The sequence below is a fragment of the Panthera tigris genome, chromosome B3 (assembly GCF_018350195.1).
Source record: "Panthera tigris isolate Pti1 chromosome B3, P.tigris_Pti1_mat1.1, whole genome shotgun sequence".
Taxonomy (NCBI): Eukaryota; Metazoa; Chordata; class Mammalia; order Carnivora; family Felidae; genus Panthera; species Panthera tigris.
The window spans coordinates 4,238,993-4,257,079 of NC_056665.1; the positions used below are offsets into that span (position 1 = coordinate 4,238,993).

The following is an 18,087-nucleotide window of genomic DNA, read 5'->3' on the forward strand; positions in this document are numbered from 1 at the left end:
CATAAAATATATTTCATTTAAAATATTTAAAAGAATTCCTGAATATAAGCGGTTTATTCTGATTCTTGCTAAAACCATCTTCACATTCAAGCCTTTATCTCGTTTTGTTTATTTATGAGAGAGTGTGCAAGTACGTGAGCCGGGGAGGGGCAGAGAGAGGGGGAGGATCCCAAGCAGGCTCCATGCTGGCAGCACAGAGCCCGGCACGGGGCTTGATCCCGTGACCTTGAGATCGTGACCTGAGCCGGATCCAAGAGTCGGACGCTCGGCCGACGGAGCCACCCGGGCGCCCCCACGTTCAAGCCTTTAAATGTGGGGAGGCCACGGCTCCACCAGACGGGAGGACACGGTCAGTAGCACGACAGCGCCGCTAAACGTAGTAGCGTCGCCTTTTTTTGGGAGAAGGGAATGATTCTGGATCACCCTCGGTGAAAAACAAATACTCTTGTCTGACGCCGCTAATACTGTGGGTTCTTAGATCCCAACAGTTTGGTGTGCGCATGTCCCCACGTCTCTACGTCCCGCCCCGATTTTAGGAGCCACAGCATTCAAGAGAGGCCGCCACATCACACGAAGCCCCACTGGTCTCTGGGGCTGTTATGTGGCCGGCCACCTGTTCACGTGCCTTTACAAGAACAGACCTTGGGCCTGCGTCTCATTCAAGCGCCCGGGCGGTGCCGTCGGCCGTGGAGGAGCGCTCAGCGGTCCCACTCGCTGCCGGGGCTCGGCTCGTCGCCGTCCTCCTCCTCCGAGTCAGCAGACACTCTCTTGATTCTCTGGAGTGCCGCCTTGATACTCGTCTCCAGGTCACTGGTCGGTTCGCTGCCGGGGCTCAGGTCGAGGCCGGAGTGAACTTTCCTCAGTTTGACCCCCTGCCTTATGGCAGCCAGAAGTTGCTCATTGAACGAGGCGCGGGGAGGGGGCGAGGCGGTCACCTCCGTTCTCTGCAGAGGGGTCCTGCGGCTCCTTAAGGAGGCCAGCACTTCATCCATGGATCCTGAAATTGAGCGGACAGAGCAAGGACCGTCAGAACCCACACTCTCTCTCCCCAAGGCACCAGGGCGTTTTTGGTTTTTTTTTTAATTTTTTTTTAACGTTTATTTATTTTTTTGAGACAGAGACAGAGCATGAACGGGGGAGGAGCAGAGAGAGAGGGAGACACAGAATCCGAAACGGGCTCCAGGCTCCGAGCTGTCAGCACAGAGCCCGACGCGGGGCTCGAACTCACGGACCGAGAGATCGTGACCTGAGCCGAAGTCGGACGCTTAACCGACCGAGCCACCCAGGCGCCCCTTTGTACCAGTTACGGGTTACGTCGCACATAGGTTAATAACACGGTTTCAGCAAATAATCATTCCGTGAAACAAATGCTTTGAACACCTGCGAGAAAGGTCAACCGCTAGCTCCCTGTTTGAACACAGGGTGGCTTAATCGCTAATATTTCACTTCGGCCACTCGCTGCCCGCCACTCCCTCAGAGTCACAGCAACTCAGGCACAGTCACACACGCCTTTCGTCCCAGTGGCTGTTTTACAAGATGCAGGTGTTGTCTTTTTGTGTGATCCTGAAGAGGGGTGAAAACCTGGGTGCAGATAACCTGATCCAGTAAGCATGAGAGCTGCACACAGTTTCAGTAAGTTGTATCTCCTCCGTGTTCCTTCCCTACAGCGCACCTGCTGTATTTCTCTAATTCCACCACTCTTTTTAAAAAATCTTTTAAGGTGTATTCATTTTTTCAGAGACAGAGACAGAGCACGAGCAGGGGAGGGGCAGAGAGAGAGACACACACACAATCCCAAGCAGGCTCCAGGCTCCTGGCTCCTGGCTGTCGGCACGGAGCCCGACGCAGGGCTTGAACTCATGGACCGCGAGATCACAACCTGAGCTGAAGTTGGACGCTCAACCGACTGAGCCCCCCAGGCGCCCCCGGCTTCACCACTCTTGGATGTTAGTCAGCGGTGACTCATTCTGTGGCGGTGACGGGAGGAGGTCTGCGCGGGAAAAGGCTGGAAGTAGACTTTAGTCAGTGGCTCTGTGAGCCTGACGGGGGCCAGGCTGGCGCATCTCTGCTTGTGCCTGATGACTGCACCCGCACTGGTAAGCCCGAGCGAACGCACGCCTTCTACCTGAGGGTGCACAATGCTGTCAAAACACAAATTCAGTCAGAGTGTCAAGGCCCGGGTGAGGAGGAGCTCTTTTCTCCTCAGGCACCTTGAGACCCCCGAGGGGGTAAAATCTTTGACCTCTACCTGCTGGAGACGGCGGCGCGACTGTGGTCACTAACGTAGAGGTGTCCAGGTGAGGCTTCAAGACGGGAGTCGTTTCTGGTTCAGGATTGAGAGGCCGTGCTCTAACAAAATACTGGTTCAGCCTGGATTTGAACCCACGACTTCTCAGCACAGCTCCCTTCCAGGAGTGACAAAGCCTCACACTTGGGCATTTCGGGTACTAACTCACACTTTTTTATTCTTTGCAGTGAAATGGGGCGGTGTGTGTGTGTGTGTGTGTCAACGCTGAACCGGGATGAGTCCCCCACGGAGGTCTGGTCACATCCAAACTCCAGGCCCAGGCATGTGAGCTCTTGCTTTCACTACACTACGTTGTTGCAGACCCTGTGGAAATGGGCCAGCTGGGTCTCCTCCTAACAGTGTGGACATTTTCATCGGTACCTGGTTCTGGATACGGTGACCCGTGAGCTCCGAATAACCAGAATACCGGAACCACGGTTTGGAACCGTTTGTTTCCCCACGATTCCCATCACCTACTGCAGAAATCTTGCGTGTTCTAGGTGGGGGCGCTCAGGCGTAGTCTTTGTAACAAGTGCACACGTTTGTCTAACGCTCCCCCTCCCCTAAGCCGTAGGTTCTGGGTCTGGGCAGATTTAAGCCAGTCTCAACAGTCAGTGGATCAGACCAAACGAGAGCTGCAAGTCAGAGCTTCAGCCCTCCTTAAACAGAAAATTCGTGTATTCAGTGTACTGTACTTGCAAAGGCAAGACGTGGGCTGCTTTTTTTGTTGTTTTTTTTAACCACTTCATTTTAGAAAGCTCTCCCTAAGTAAGGTTTCTCAGTCCACCAGTCTGTGAGAACAGCCAGGGATATTCTAATATTCCTCTGCAGTCAGTGCCAACCACTATTCTACTTAAGCCGCGACAATTTCATGCTGTAAATGACTTCACAGACTCAACAGTAACACGGAGAATTCCAGGGGCCGAAGTCTTAACCTGAAACGGGTGATGCGGCCACAGACATCCCAAGTCACGTGACCACGGACTGCGTAGACCTGGTTTCTTCAAGGCGAGTTCGCATTTGTGAAACTCAGACTGCTGACTTTGCAGTCAGAGAGTGACACTAAAGGCAGCGAGCACTGGGGAGTTTTAAGACCGGAGAGAACGCTGACAAAGCCTGATGGGAGGGGGACTGATTGCCTCCCCCGCCCCCCACCCCCACCAGCGCCGAGTGGGGGGAGCAGCAGCGGTTACCTGGGCCTCGGGGACCGGCTGCGGCTGCGCAGTGGCGCGCTCTCACGGCAGGCGGTTCGCCCCGCAGGGGAAGCGGCTCCTCTGTCCCCGGAGTCCTCGGGGCCGAGTTCTGGCGATCTGCGTAAGGACCAGGGAGGGGCGGGGGCGGCGGCGGCGGCGGCGGCGGTGGTGGTGGTGGTGGTCGCGGAGGCGGTGGCTGCGACAGTTCCTCACTGGATTTGGAGCGTGTTTGGTCACCAGCTGGAACAGAGCTCTGGTCGGTATTTCCAGAACAGTCCCGGTCCTCGCGGGTTTTCGCATCGCTGCCGTCAGGTGTGTCCCCTGGGGACGCAGCCGTCTGCGGGGCGAGCCCAGCTGGCAGGTGCAGGGCCGCAGCCCCCGAGCACGGTGACGTCGCTGCAGACCCGCCCGGGCGCCTCTGGGGAGGAAACACGGGGTCAGAAAGCGGCCGCAGACCGGAACCATCCGAAGGGTGACGCTTGGTGCAAATGCTCTCGTTCACAGAGTGTCTCCTCGTCACCCTGGATGGCCAGCCTGCCTACGAAGGCCGTTCTTACGGAGGAAGCATCCGTATCCCTTGATAGATACCGCTTGCTCTGTGAGAAAGACAGGCCAGTGTACATGCAGGTGAAAACACTCCTAGTGTTACAATAAAACTCGAAAGAGCAACAACAGGAAGTTACTTCAGAAAACTGTGGTGAACTTATTTAAAATAGTAGGCAGCAATGAAAAACCGTAAATAGTACGAAGTCGTGAAACATCCTAAAACAACACAGATGACGCGGTGTTAAATTCACAACCACGTAAAACAGCTGTCTGAAAAACTCCCCTGGAGTGCACCTCAAAGTGATGGTTATCACGTTTCTTTTCTCTAAGTTTTAGGTTTACAGTAAACTTTATAATTTAAAAATGTGAACTTAAAATGTTCCGGTCTCAGGGCACCTGGGTGGCTCAGTCGGTTAAGCAGGGGACTTTTGATTTTGGCTCAGGTCATGATCTCACGGTTCATGAGTTCGAGCCCCGCATCAGGCTCTGCACTGATAGCACAGACCCTGCTTGGGATTCTCTCTCCCTCTCTGCCCCTCCCCTGCTCATGCTCTCTCTCTCTCAAAAATAAAACAAAACATAAACATTAAAAAAAAGAAGAAAAAGAAAACATTCTGGTCTCTCAAGTATTAGTTTGATAAGTAAAAACATAACCTTAGGGGCACCTGGGTGGCTCAGTCGGTTAAGTATCCCAACTTCAGCTCAGGTCGTGATCTGGTGGTTCGTGGGTTCAAGCCCCGTATCAGGCTCTGTGCTGTCAGGACAGAGCCCGCATTGGATCCTCTGTCTCCCCCGCTTTCTGACCCTCCCCAACTCGCCCTCTCTCAAAAATAAACATTAAAAAATGTTAAAAAAGAAAAACATAATCTTATAAAAAACGAATCCTGAGTGGTGGGAAGGTGGTCCCTAATGTAGGCACTGACTAGCCAATAAAACATAAAATGTTAATACTATGTAGCCATTAAAATGAACTAGATCTACCTATCTATCTGTAAATAAGAACACATCTCCATGTAATTTAAGTGAAAAAAGAAACTGGCAGAGCATGTATACGATGGGCTAATACTAATGTAAATTTAGTAGTAATACACCAAAAGGGCAATTCATGATAGAGTACCAGCATACCTCATCACATTGCCCTTCATTTTGCTTTGCAAAAATTGCATTTTTTTTTTAATCAATTGAAGGCTCATGGCAACCCTGAGTCGAACAAGTCTGTCAGTGCTATTTTTCCAGTAGCATTTGCTCACTTGGGGTCTCTGTGTCACATTTTGGCAATTCTTGCAATATTTCAAACTTTTTCATCGTTACGGTGATGATCTGTGATCAGTGATCTTTGCTGTTACTATTACAGTTGTTTCTGGGGCGCCCAAACTACGCCTGTATGAGGCAGTAAACGTCACTGTTGTCTTATTCTAAGAAATGGCCACGGCCTCCGCCTTCTGCAGCCACTGCCCTGATCAGTCAGCAGCCGTCGACATCGAGGCAAGACCCTCCACTGGCAGAGATGTTACAACTTGCTAAAAGCTCACCGGATGGCATTTTTTAGCAATAAAGTATTTTTAAATTAAGGTATGTACTTTTTTGTAGACCTAATGCTATTACTGCACACTTAATACGCTGTAGTATAAACACAGTTTTATATGCACTGAGAAACCAAAACATTCATTCGACTCACTTGGTGGTCTGGGACAGAACCTGCACAGTCTCCAAGGGGTGCCTGCATTTCTCTCTCCTCCACATTTTTCTTCTTTTTTATTAAAAAAAATATTTTTTAATGTTGATTTATTTTTGAGAGAGACAGAGCGTGAGCGGGGGAGGGGCAGAGAAAGAGAGGGAGACACAGAGATCCTAAAACGGGCTCCAGGCTCCTAAAACGAGCTGCCAGCACAGAGCCCGATGTGGGGCTCGAACTCATGAATCACGAGATCATGACCTGAGTCAAAGTCGGACGTTCAACAACTAAGCCACCCAGGCATCCCTCTCCTCCACATTCTTCTAAGTCTTTCCACGACAGAAGAGCGATGGCAATAAGCCCCAAACCTCACGGATGCGGCTGCTGGTCATGCAGCCACCATACTGTGCCTTTCCGTCATCCTATGCCGGGAGAATCGGAATCCTGGAAACCCTGGGCCAGACTCGGGAGGTCATCCAGCCATCCCCAAACCCCAAGGACCCCTCCTCGGCATCCGGGCACCGGCATGTCGCTGTGACCCTGGCCTGTCGAGTTCTGCCTCATGGTGCTGGGCAGTCCGTGTCCCCAGGGCTCACTCAAGACACACTAAATCCTTTACCTCCTAACAGCCCAACCTGTCTGGGCTCAACAAGTGTCACATATCAAGTGATTCACTTCCCGTCTTCTCCCTCTCCTACTTTCCCCCTTCCAAATGTGCTCAGATTGGCTTTGTCCCTTTGAGGGTGGCACTTCCTGGTAAACAGACTCCCCTCATTCTACAGAGGACTCATCTGTTCGTACATCTTAAAAAGTCCCGGGCTTTTCTCGAACTTCTTCACAAGTGACTGCTAGGAGGCTGGAAGAAACTCCATTCTCGAGGTTCTTTCCCCTACGTTCAAAGCCCACACACTCCATCCTACCACCCTCTGGAGAAATCCACACCTCCAAAGGCCAAAAAACCCTCAGCTCGCACACCTTGGAGACAGGTTCCGTTCCAGACCACCACCAGTGTGAGGTCAACGTGTTAGATTTTTAAATTCATCCTTCTAGTCTATTGAGAGCGCAGGTGGCCTGATTCTGTCCCCTTCCTTCGGTCTATCCCTCCCACCTCCAGATTTGAAAATTTGATCCTGATCGGATGCTTCGGGGCTAAAGAGCCGGACTTGCACCCCCGGATCCGTCCTCCATCCAGGCTCCATTAACCAGTGCCCTCGGGCGAGAGCTGACCAACCAGCCGTCCTGCGCCCATTCGCTCTACCTTCATCTGGTTTCACACAGCATCCCTCCGGCTCACCCTCCCTCCTTCTGGAGGTGGGGTCTAGGCATCAGCAGTTCTGATGTGCTGCCCAGGCAGGAGAAGGCCTCTGCGGCTCCAGAGTTAGGAGACAAGCGGCCGCACACAATCCCGAGCGACGCTGTGCCGTCACGTGGGCCGCAGGGTTAAGAATTAAATGAGAAAGAACGGGAAATGTCTAGCACCGGGCTGGTATGCAGTTAGGTGCTGGTTTATGAGCACATCAGAAAACAAGTTGAGGTCAGCGTGGCATGATTTATCACTCCAGGGGCCCCATTCCTTGGTAGCATAGCACACCTTCAAGACCTTATCCCGGAGTCCTGTCTGGGCGTGGGACGTTTTCCCTTGTGGGGCAGCTACGAACGTGGATCTGTGTGATGCAAACAGATTTATGTTTTATATTCAGCTAGTTTAACGTTATTTTTAAATGAGTAGCTTCTTGTTTTTAAACCTATACACTTTTAACAGAGTACTTAACTATACTAGGTCACAGGGATTCCTTGGCTGCATTTCATTTAATTTTTGTTAATGTTTATTTTTGAGAGAGTACACACAGGGGAAGGGCAGAGGGAGAGGGACAGAGGATCCGAAGTGGGTTTTGCACTGACAGCAGTGAGCCTGACGTGGGGCTTAAGTTCACAAACCGCAAAATCGTGAGCAAAGTCGGGCGCTTAACCGACTGTGCCACCCAGGTGCCCCTCCTTGACTGCGTTTTACAGAAGGCTGAGGGCAATGTAACTGTTTTCAGTTTTTCTGGCTGGTCAACAGCCTGGTGGGCAGAGTCAGCACCACTGGGTCAGGATGAGACAGCAAGAACCCTGGTGTCTTGCAATGTCAAAAATGTTAACATTTTAATATTCTTGTTTTTTACTTCTATACTAAAAATGATGGCATTTGAGGAACATCTTGTGTTCCAAATTATCGGTTCATAATACTTTATACTTTTCTCCTAGGATGCGCAGCCTTCATTTCTCCAGAAAATGGAGGTGAGGGGTAATTATTTGTAAAACTTACACCTTTATTTATTTTTTAATGTTTATTTTTGAGAGAGACAGAGAGAGAGACAAAGCTGAGCAGGGGAGGGGCAGAGAGAGGGAGACAAGAACCCGAAGCAGGATCCAGGCTCTGCATCGTCAGCATAGAGCCCGACGCGGGGCTCGAACTCACGAACTGCAAGATCACGACCTGAGCCAAAGTCAGAGGCTCAGCTGACCGGGCCACCCAGGCGCCCCTGGAACTTACCTCTTTAAATGCTCTCAATCGCTGGAGTGTCTTCTTGCGCTCCTGGTTTATCCATTCTTTTTTCTTTTGCTCCTCTTCTTTTATCTTGTCTCTTTTCTGTATTTAAGCAAACGTGTATTTGTAAATTTCTCAAACTAAAAGTGTTGAGAAAGACAGGGTGTGTGACGCGACGTTACCCCCTCCCTGGGTCTCACCCCCACGTCCCCTCCCCAGGCTGCAGGACTGGACTGCAGTCTCCCCAGGATCAAGGCTGGCACCTGGCAGCCCCGGGGCAGTGGGGCCCCAGTTTCTAGAGATCTAAGCCAGTGTGTCACATTATGCAAATATAAACCACGTTCTCTACAGCCACTTACCATCTGGATACTGTGATGCTGATGAAAGTGTTTCATACTTTCTGCAGCCAGTTGTAGTCGGAGCCGATGATTCTCTTTGCACTGATCCTGGGAGAGTAAGACAAGGCACGTACGTGGTTTTTAATATTACTGTGGGCTATAGCAAAGGAGTTTAAAAGAAGGCACTGTATTTGTGCTGTCACGTAAGGCGTTTGTTAATACGAGTTTCTGTGGTTCCAGGATCCTGCCTCCGCTAGCCTCGTGATATGTGCTGACGGGCGCCTTACAGGAGTCCACGGTACCCACTCACAGGACCACAGCTGGGATTCAGCGCCACGAAAGACGAAAAAGCAAACCCTCCAAGTGGAAATGAGAGGACACGCGGGCAGTCCCCCGTTCTTAAATGGCACGTGTCCTAAGAATCGGTTTCAATGGGATTATTTTAAACTCAGCTCCTCATATTACAATAGTATTTCCAGTCATAACTACATGACCATATGCAACCTACAGACACCTGAAAAACTCTACTAAAAACTGTATTTTAACTAAACTTAACCATTCTTAAGGTGTGTTACCTTTTTTTCCTTTTTTTTTTAATTTTAGAGAAAGTGTGAGCAGGAGAGGGACAAAGAGGAAGAATCTGAAGCAGGTTCCATCTCAGCACAGAGCCCGACTCAGGGCTCCATCCCACAGCCCTGGGATCATGACCTGAGCCGAAATCAAGATTGGACACTCAACCAACTGAGCCACTCAGGTGCACCTTTTATATATTAATTAAGTTTTTGGTGGTTTTTGTTTTTGTTTTTTTAAGTTTTATTTTTGTTTCTTTTGAGAGAGAGAGCACCGGGGAGGGACAGAGACAGAGAATCCCAAACAGACTCAACACCATCAGTGCAGAGCCTGATGCGGGGCCCAAACCTCCAAACGGTGAGATCATGACCTGAGCCGAAATCAAGAGTTGGATGCTTAACTGACTGAGCCACCCAGGCGCCCCATATCACAGAGTTTTTAAAAATTAAGAAAAAAAAAAAAACCACCAAATACAAGGATTGAAATGAGCTGAATATTATTTCTAATATTCTACAATCAACGTTTACAATAAATTTTAGAAACAAATTTTAGAATTTACTCCAGCTGATTATGAGAAGCTTCTACCTATTGTGATTTTAAAAATACCTGTGTATGTAACAGGTATTCAACAAACAATTGTTGAATAGATCGATCAAAATCTAGAGATTATGGTAAATGCTTAAATCCCAAAAGACACAGAATCCTTTTCAAAAGGATTATACTTTTAAAAAGTATACTTTTAAATATACTTTTCAAAAATATATATATATTTTCTTTAATTGCAGCCATTGGTATCTATATAAACACGCAAGAAATGAGTCACTGTGTGGTCGAGAGCCTTATCTTGAGTGGGGAGAGGAGAGCCGCCGGGCTGCCCACCCGTCTGTTCCTGAGACAGGCCCTCCGGGCGCAGATCCTGCCCCGCTTGCGCTCCAGGCGCTGGTGCTGCCGCCTCAGCTCTGCCGCCTCCAGGTTCTCGTCGCCAGGCAGCCCCGCCACACAAGCCATGGCCTCAAGTTCCTCTGCACTCTCACATGGGTCGTAATAGACAACTTCCCCCTCTTTATCTAGAAACATAGTGGTGACATTTAAAACGTGTTTGGTATAAAAAATAACACATGAAGATACCTTCAGTGTAAGGGAAGTAAGGGAGACTTGTAACCCCACCACCCAGGGAGAGCTGCTGTTAGCACCCGTGTGTGTGTGGGGGGGTGTAGACACACAGACACACACACACACACACACACACACACACACCAGTAACAGTGCTAAGAGGACATTTTCCATGTGATGGAAAGAGAACTTCAATGGCAACACAGTATTCTCTCATTGAAGCACTCTGTACCGTTAGAAATATTCCAAGTTCCATTATTATCAAATTCACCGTGATGAACATCTGAACATAAAGTCTTTGTGTACATTTTTATTACTTCCTTAGAGATGAATAGTCAAGGCTCTTGGCAGCTAGCACTCGATCGCCCTCCAGAAAGGAAACCCACATTCTGCCAGCAGTGTCTCATTAAGGTGCCTTAAAGACATTTAATCGTGATTACGTACATATCTTTTAAAAATACACGCTAATTGTGACAAATCCTAGCTCTGCAGAACTAAATAAAATAGAAAGTGAAATTTTCTTCTTCCTTTCCCAAATCTTTGGGAGCCCATTCCCAAAGGAAAAAATTATGAACAATTTGGCATGCATCTTTCTGGATTAACTCTTTCAGTAGGATTTTTTCCTAAATATGTAAAATGCTTATAACCTCAAATTACTGCAAAGTTTTTTGAATACTCAGGATTCAATTAAATGTTCAGATTTGGTATGGCTTAACCCAGTGAGCCTCCCAGGAGCCCCAAAGAGATTTTTTTTTTTTCACTCACAAACATACTAAAAGAAAACATAAGTAAAATATTGATATAATTTGGGGATGAGGAGCATTTTGCCAAGCATAACAACAAACACGGGAAGACTTCACCAAAAGCAGATAGGACTTCATAAAAATTAAGTATTTCTGCAAGGCAAGAGAAAGCAAATGACAAGGAGAAGTTTTTGGCAACATTTGACAGATACTAGAGTAATAGCCTTAGTACGGAAAGGGAACATTCCAAGAAAAATGGGCAAAGACCAAGGATAGACAGTTAATGAAAGAAATACAGACATCCAGTACACATACAAAAATGTGCCTACTACACTTTTTTTTAAAATTTATCATTAAGAGACAGAGTCAGAGCATGAGCAGGGGGGAGGCAGACAGGAGGGAAGACACAGAATCCGAAGCAGGCTCCAGGCTCTGAGCTGTCAGCACAGAGCCCGACATGGCGCTCAAACACAAACCGTGAGATGATGGCCTGAGCCTAAGTCGGAAGCTTAACCGGCTGAGCCACAGGCGCCCCATGCCTGCTACACTTATAATTAAAGAAATGAAAACTACAAGACGCCATTTTCTTCTATCAGGGAGGCAAGAATTGAAAAGGATGCTGTAAGTATGGGGAAACAGGTGCTTTCATAATCTGCTGCGGGGAGCGTCTTTCTGCACAACCTCAACCTACAAGGCCATTGTATAGTATGGAATTTAGAAGTCAGAAAATAATAGAGGCCAGGAAAAAATGTATCCTGAGGGACTATTCTAGTGTAAGCAGGTACGTGTCAAGATGTAAAATTTGCACTGTCCTTGACCCAGCAATTCCATCTTTGGAAATTTATTCCAAAGAAACACTCTCTCTTACATGCAAAGACGTGTAGAGGAAGGCTCCCCACTACACTACCGTTTGCAAGAGTGAAAAACGAAATCACGGTACGTACACATAACGAATGCTGTGCAGTCATTAAAATTTTTCATGTTTTTCTTACTCAAATGGAAAGATGGTTTTTAGGTATTAAATGAAAAGAGGCTACTCTACAGGGTATACAGTTTTGGTTTAGAAATTGATATTTACTTCTACACATCAGCATATAACCAGGGCTATGTCAGGATCTCTAGATGATGGAACTGGGGTGATAACAGTTTCCTTGGTTTTGCTGTGTGTTTAATGATGAATTTATCATCTGGAAAACAAAAATGCTAAAAGGAAACTTCAGGAAATTTCAGTACATGGTTTAGACAACTTATAAGAAGTGGTAACACAGTCTTGGTATTGTCTTGAAGGTGTGATTTAAACATTTTAACATACCCATTTAAGTATAAATCTTACCTCTTATAAGCCTTTTAATTGAGTCCAACTGTGTAATAAGCAGTATTTCTTCATATTTTAATATCTCGAATTTAACCTCATACAGTTCTAATTGGACTTCATAGTATTGTATTTCTAATTCATCAACAACGTCCATATTTTTTTCTTGTTCTGGAAGATCTTCCATCTGGTTTTCATGGAAAAAGTAAGAGCAGGTTAAAATAACTAGCACATTAAAAGCAAACATTAGATGCATTTGAGCACTAGTCTATTCTTTGCTTAATACCAAATATAAAACTAACAGAGAGGAAACCTTGTTGCATTTCATTTAATAAAACAAAAATGCCTTACTTGATGTTTGTTACAAATATTTTAACTTACCCTTGAAACATATGAAAATACTTAGGCTTTCGAGAAAAATAAATGGCCGTGAGGCATTTGCAGCATTTCCTGCTTCAAACTCCTACCATTAGAGGAAGAAATTTAAGTGGCTATGATCCTGGGATAAAGTACCTTTTTATTGCCCTCAAGTCATGCTGAAACACTGCTTGATTGATTTAAGTATCTCATCTACTTCAGGGCTGAGCTCAGTGTTCTTACCAGGAGCACCCTACAATATAATATTTCAAAAACATCTTGACCGAAAGGAAGTTTCCTGCCAACCTCCCGCGGTCAACATTCGCAGCCAGTAGATGTGCAGTGGGTGCATCAAGGAAGCTCTAACTGTGTTTGGAAAGAAAGGCACTACCCAAAGGTGTGTTTTTCTGTTACTTTAGATTTTGTTTATTTATTTTTGAGAGAGAGCAAAGGAGCGAGGGGCAGAGAGAGAGAGAAAGAGAGAATCCCAAGCAGGCTCTGCCCTGTCAACAGAGGGCCTGACGTGGGGATTGAACCCACAAACTGCTAGATCATGACCTGAGCCGAAACCGAGAGTCAGACCGACTGAGCCACCCGGGCGCCCCTAAGAGTATGTTTTTTTAAACCAAGTTTCATTGATCTTTGTCTTACCTTTCCCTGAATTTCCGCTCTTTTGTGATTTAAACACAACTCCTTGGCCCTCATGAGCTGCAGGGTCTCTTGGGCCAACATCAACTTGAGTTTTTCTAACCTGGGAGCTGCCGTGGCCCAGGCAGCTTGGCCAAACCTCTTCTCATCCTGTTCCATTTGTTTCTGCATTCCTGTCGGATTGGAATTAATAAAATAAAACGTAATTACAACTCACCAAAAGGGAGAAAAATGTATCCCGAGCTAATTCTTTGTTTACTGCCTCCCACGTTACTTACAAAACATCCTTTTTAAAAGAAAATTTGTTTTATTTTAATGACCTCTTATTGTCACAAAAATAAAACATACATAAAAATTTTAGATCCTTCATTTTAAAAAAAGAGAAAAATAATAAATCCTGAATCTCACCTAGTAGAGGTGAGGATTTCTTGCATTTTGGTGCATATACTTCCAGACTGTTTCTATGTCCGTCCGGCTAGACAGGCAGTTTGAACCAAAACCAAAAAATAAAAACACCCCACAAGATCATCCTTCTTTTTTGTATTTTATTTATTTCACTTGATAGATAGTGGAAGTGTCACCATTCACAAAAAACAGATCTAGAGAAGCATGCTTAATAGCTACATGGCATTTCACTTTACGGATGTAACTTAAACTGGGAGACACTCGGTGTCCTGTCTGGAGCCATCATCAACGACTTACAGATGAGATGGAGGTCCTTGTCCCCCACGCCCATCCCTGCCGTCTGCCGCATTCTTTCCCACCATGTTCCCCTGTTCATCTCTGCTCCAGCCCCGAGACTCGCCGTTCCTCACACTTGCCAAGCTCCCTCCAGCCAGGGCACCTTTGTGAGTGCCCTTTCCTCTTCCTGGAACACTCTTCCCTCGCTGTGATGCTCTCTCCGCTCCCACCGACCCTCCAGATATCAGGGCAAGGGCTATTTCCCAGAGGCCTTCACTGACCTAGTGAAGGAGCCTCGTTCCTCTCGGTGGCTCTCAGAGCCCCGTGCTTCTCTCCTTCATGTGGCCAGTTGTTAACTGCCATTCTCCATGTGTTTGAGTGAATATCTAAATAGGATTTCTCTGCCCTCACCAGACCGTGCAGTGTCTGTTTATACTTCTCCTTATACCGAATCCCCAGCTCCTAGAAAACACAGCGCCTGGTGTTCAAGAGGCACTCAGATGATTTTTGAACAAAATGAAAATGACACACATCTTAGAATAGAATTTTAAATTGTTACCTGCTAACGCTTTTACTGTTTCTTTAAAATAATTCACTGTGATGTCCTGAATAGAGACTACGGCTTCTTCAGCCCTTCTGCTCCATTCTTTGGCTTCCTTCTGCAAGGCCACTATCCTTTTAGGACCCAGATCATCCTCATTCAAGGATTTCTACAAAAGAAGGGAAAACTGTATCAGTAAGAGAAAATAGTAATGTAGAGCCATAGGAAATTGAAAGGAAATTGGACACAGGGATGATTTCAGCTACTTTTATTACCACTACTTAGTTGATTCAATTTCATTCATTCAGCAATTCCTTACTGAGTATGAATAAGGCTCTAAGCTAGGCACCACCTGGAAGACAAAAGGATACTCTGGGGCATAAAGAAAAAGAAAAATCTACTTTCAATGTGCATTACTAGAATAACATTTTCTGGAGAGGCATGCTATCAAGTTATGCTTCTCTAACAATTTTTCTCTAACAAATTGTTTCTCTAACACAATTGTTTAGGGGCGCGTGGCTGGCTCAGTCAGTGGAGCATGCGACTCCTGATCACGGTCATGAGTTCAAGCCCCACGCTGGGCGTACAGGTTACTTTAAAAAATTAAATAAATTTGGGGCACCTGGGTGGCTCAGTTGGTTGGTTAAGCATCTGACTTTGGCTCAGGTCACGATCTTGCAATCTGTGGGTTCAAAGCCCATGTCAGGCTCTGTGCTGACAGCTCAGAGCCTGGAGCCTGCTTTGGATTCTGTGTCTCTGTCTCTGCCCCTCCCACAGTAGCACTCTGTCTTTGTCTCTCTCTCTCTCTCTCCCTCTCTCTCAAAAGTAAATAAACACTAAAAAAAAAAAATAAATAAATACCACCTTGCTATAGCCCCACTATCATCTAAACAGAAGGGTGAACCCAAAGTGCAAACACGGACTGAAATCTTAAATGTGATGAAAGAAACAACATGTGATAAATAGTAAATCTGATAATATAAAAATATAAAGAAAACATACCAAAATATCAAGCTTACATAAGGTTGCAACTTCTCTCATATCCCTAAACGGCTGCAGCAAATACTGGAAGAACATGGTTGCCACCATAACTAATTCCTGGTAAGCTTCATCTTCCTCTCGATAGACTTTCACTAATGCCACCATGGTGTGGGCTTTATCATGCTCCTGAAGAACCTAGAAGACAAAAGGTAAATAAAGCTCAGTATGGACAGTATTTATAAGCTCATAACAAAACTAAAGAAACCTTAATGTCCTAAAGTTTAACTTTTTTTTGAAGTTGATTTATTTATTTTTGAGAGAGACCGAGACCACACCAGTGGGGGAGGGTCAGAGAGAGAGAGAGAGAGAGAGAGAGAGAGAGAGGGAATCCCAAGCAGGCTCTGTGCTGCCAGCGCAGAGCCCAGCTCAGGTCTTGAACTCATGAAACCATGAGATCATGACCTGAGCCAAAACCAAGAGTCAGAAGCTCAACCTACTGAGCCATCCAGGCGTCCCAATGTCCTCAACTTTAAAAGTTTAAATACCGATTAAATATTAAAAAGCTATTGTCCTCCAACCAAAATGCCCAATAAAACAAGAATGGGTAAATTAAGTCATGGTATATCCATGGTAGAATATCATTACTGTAATCATTCAGTAGTTGACAGCACTAACAAACTCCTTTTATACAACCATTTTAATTGTAAAAGTTTATTCTATATGTAGCTTGAGAAGATGTAATTAAGATTTTGAAATGGGACTGAATTCTCCTCTCACACCCCTCTTCTGCAAAAGAATGCACAGAGGGGCCGCTCAGTCGGTTAAACTAACCTTAGGCTCTTGATTTTGCTCAGGTCACACACATCCTCACTTTTCCTGAGTTTTAGCCCTCCCTCCCACCCCATTGGACTTCGAGCTGCCAGCCCAGAGCCTTGCTTGGGATTCCCCGCCCCCCCCCCTTCCCCGACTCAATCTCCAAATTAGACATTAAGTAAAATTCAAGAGAAGGCACAGAAAAATCCAGATTAAGAATGGCCTATAATGAGAACGGACAGGGGGTCGGAGCACTAAATCTTGGCCACCCACAGTAAATTGTGGATACACACGCCACATTGTCTCCTAAACCCTTTGGTGAACTCGTGTCCCCCCTCCCCTTAAGTTCTGTAAGTTTGCCAAAGAATGAATTCTTCGGTTTCCCAAATGACCTCCTTCAAGCTTAAAACAGCACTCCTGTTGCTATTCCAAATCGATAAATAAAGCTCACACACACCCCCACACCCCCACCCCCGCTTTCCATTTGACCGAGTCTGCGTTACTTTCACCACCTTCCTCCTAGAGGCCCCTTGATCTTCTAAAACACTAGGTCTCTGTTATTCCTGTTCCCTCTTTCGCAGAACCTGAAAGTGGTTACATCTAGTCCGTGTTGTCGCCTCCCCCGTGTACTAAGGGACGTTCCCAGTTCCGCTTTCGGTATCCCCCGAATACGACCGCCGACTCCGCCAGCGATCTCAGAGAACGGGGCCGGGGGCTGGCTCCCCACCTGGAATGAACCCCGACCCGCCTGCGCACGCCCGCTCCCCGGGCCTCGCTGCTCCCCTGCAGGTGACGCGCGCCTGCACACCTGCGCGCGCCCCGCCCGGTCCCCGCCCACCGTCAGCGGGCTCCCCCGCAGCCGGGCTCCGGGACAGCCCCCACCCCCACGCCGGCCGCACCCCCGCAGCGACCCCTAACCCCGCGCGGCGGGAGGAGGCCGGCGCGTACCTGGCACAGCCGCGCGTCCGCCGCGGCCCACCGCGCGCGCAGGGCCCGCTCCCGGAAGTTGCGCGGACTCTCGCAGTCGGCCGCGCCGCCCTCCGCCGGGAAGAGCGCGTCGCGCACCGCCGCGCCGCCGCAGCCGGTGGCCGCCTCGCCCAGGTAGCGCTCCAGCCGCGCGCACAGCTCCTGCAGCGCCGCGTCGCCGGGGCCCGCGCGCGCCGGCCACACCAGCGCCCACAGCCCGAGCCCCAGGCCCCAGGCCCCGCCGGCGCGCGCGTCCAGCTCGGGCGGCAGCGGCGGGAAGCAGCGCTCCAGCGGCGGCCACAGCGCCGCCAGCTGCCGGTGCGCGCCGCGGAGCCCGGCGGCCGACAGCAGGCCCGACCAGCTGGGGGGGGACGCGGCGGGCTCGGGCTCGGGCCGGCTCCCCTCGCGCCGCCGCCGCCGCTGCGCCGTGCGGTCGTGACAGGTCACCGCGAACTTGCCCTCCGCGTCGTTCCAGGCCACGAGGAAGCGCAGCTGGTGGCGCTCGGGCACGGCGAAGAGGTCCTCGCGGACCGGCACCCAGCCCTCCAAGCTGTCGGGCTGCTCGTCCTCCATGGCCGGCGGCTCAGCGGCCGAAGGGCTCGGCTCGCGCGGGCCCGGCCTTCCCGCACCCCCCGCGGCCCGCCGCGGACCGCGACATTCTTCTCGAACTGTGCTGGCGTCAGCTCCCGGACGCGCAGCCCCCTCCCCCTGCGCCTCTGATTGGCTGTCGGCGGCCTGGGCGGGGTCTCGGCAGCCAATGAGAAGGTCAGAAGCCCGTGTCTCTCCGGGCCGT

The 18,087-nt window shown here is 48.4% G+C and overlaps 2 protein-coding genes across 4 annotated transcripts in view; one reads left to right on the forward strand and one right to left on the reverse strand.

Moving 5' to 3' along the window:
• The window catches only part of HOMER2 (homer scaffold protein 2), a 115,273-nt gene extending 106,206 nt beyond the window's left edge, over positions 1-9,067 (forward strand). The window contains exons 10-11 of one of the 3 annotated variants that reach the window (XR_006218341.1): positions 5,381-5,598; positions 8,810-9,067. Coding sequence is in view for 1 of the 3 variants with exons in the window: in XM_042987961.1 (XP_042843895.1) it covers positions 5,381-5,445 (65 nt within the window). In the remaining 2 variants the exon portion in view is untranslated. Of the gene's footprint in view, positions 1-5,380; positions 5,760-6,815; positions 6,979-8,809 lie in introns of those variants that run through there. The other 2 variants (XR_006218342.1, XM_042987961.1) reach the window with 2 other exon arrangements.
• Positions 226-17,967, reverse strand: WHAMM (WASP homolog associated with actin, golgi membranes and microtubules). Its single transcript, XM_042987956.1, has 10 exons — positions 17,277-17,967; positions 15,537-15,710; positions 14,553-14,703; positions 13,316-13,485; positions 12,329-12,494; positions 10,019-10,206; positions 8,591-8,677; positions 8,238-8,333; positions 3,481-3,898; positions 226-997 (listed from the first exon to the last, which is right to left on the reverse strand). The coding sequence occupies exons 1-10, from the start codon at positions 17,865-17,867 to the stop codon at positions 699-701; spliced, it is 2,340 nt and encodes a 779-aa protein (XP_042843890.1). The 5' UTR covers positions 17,868-17,967; the 3' UTR covers positions 226-698.
• Between the last annotated feature and the right edge of the window lie 120 nt (positions 17,968-18,087).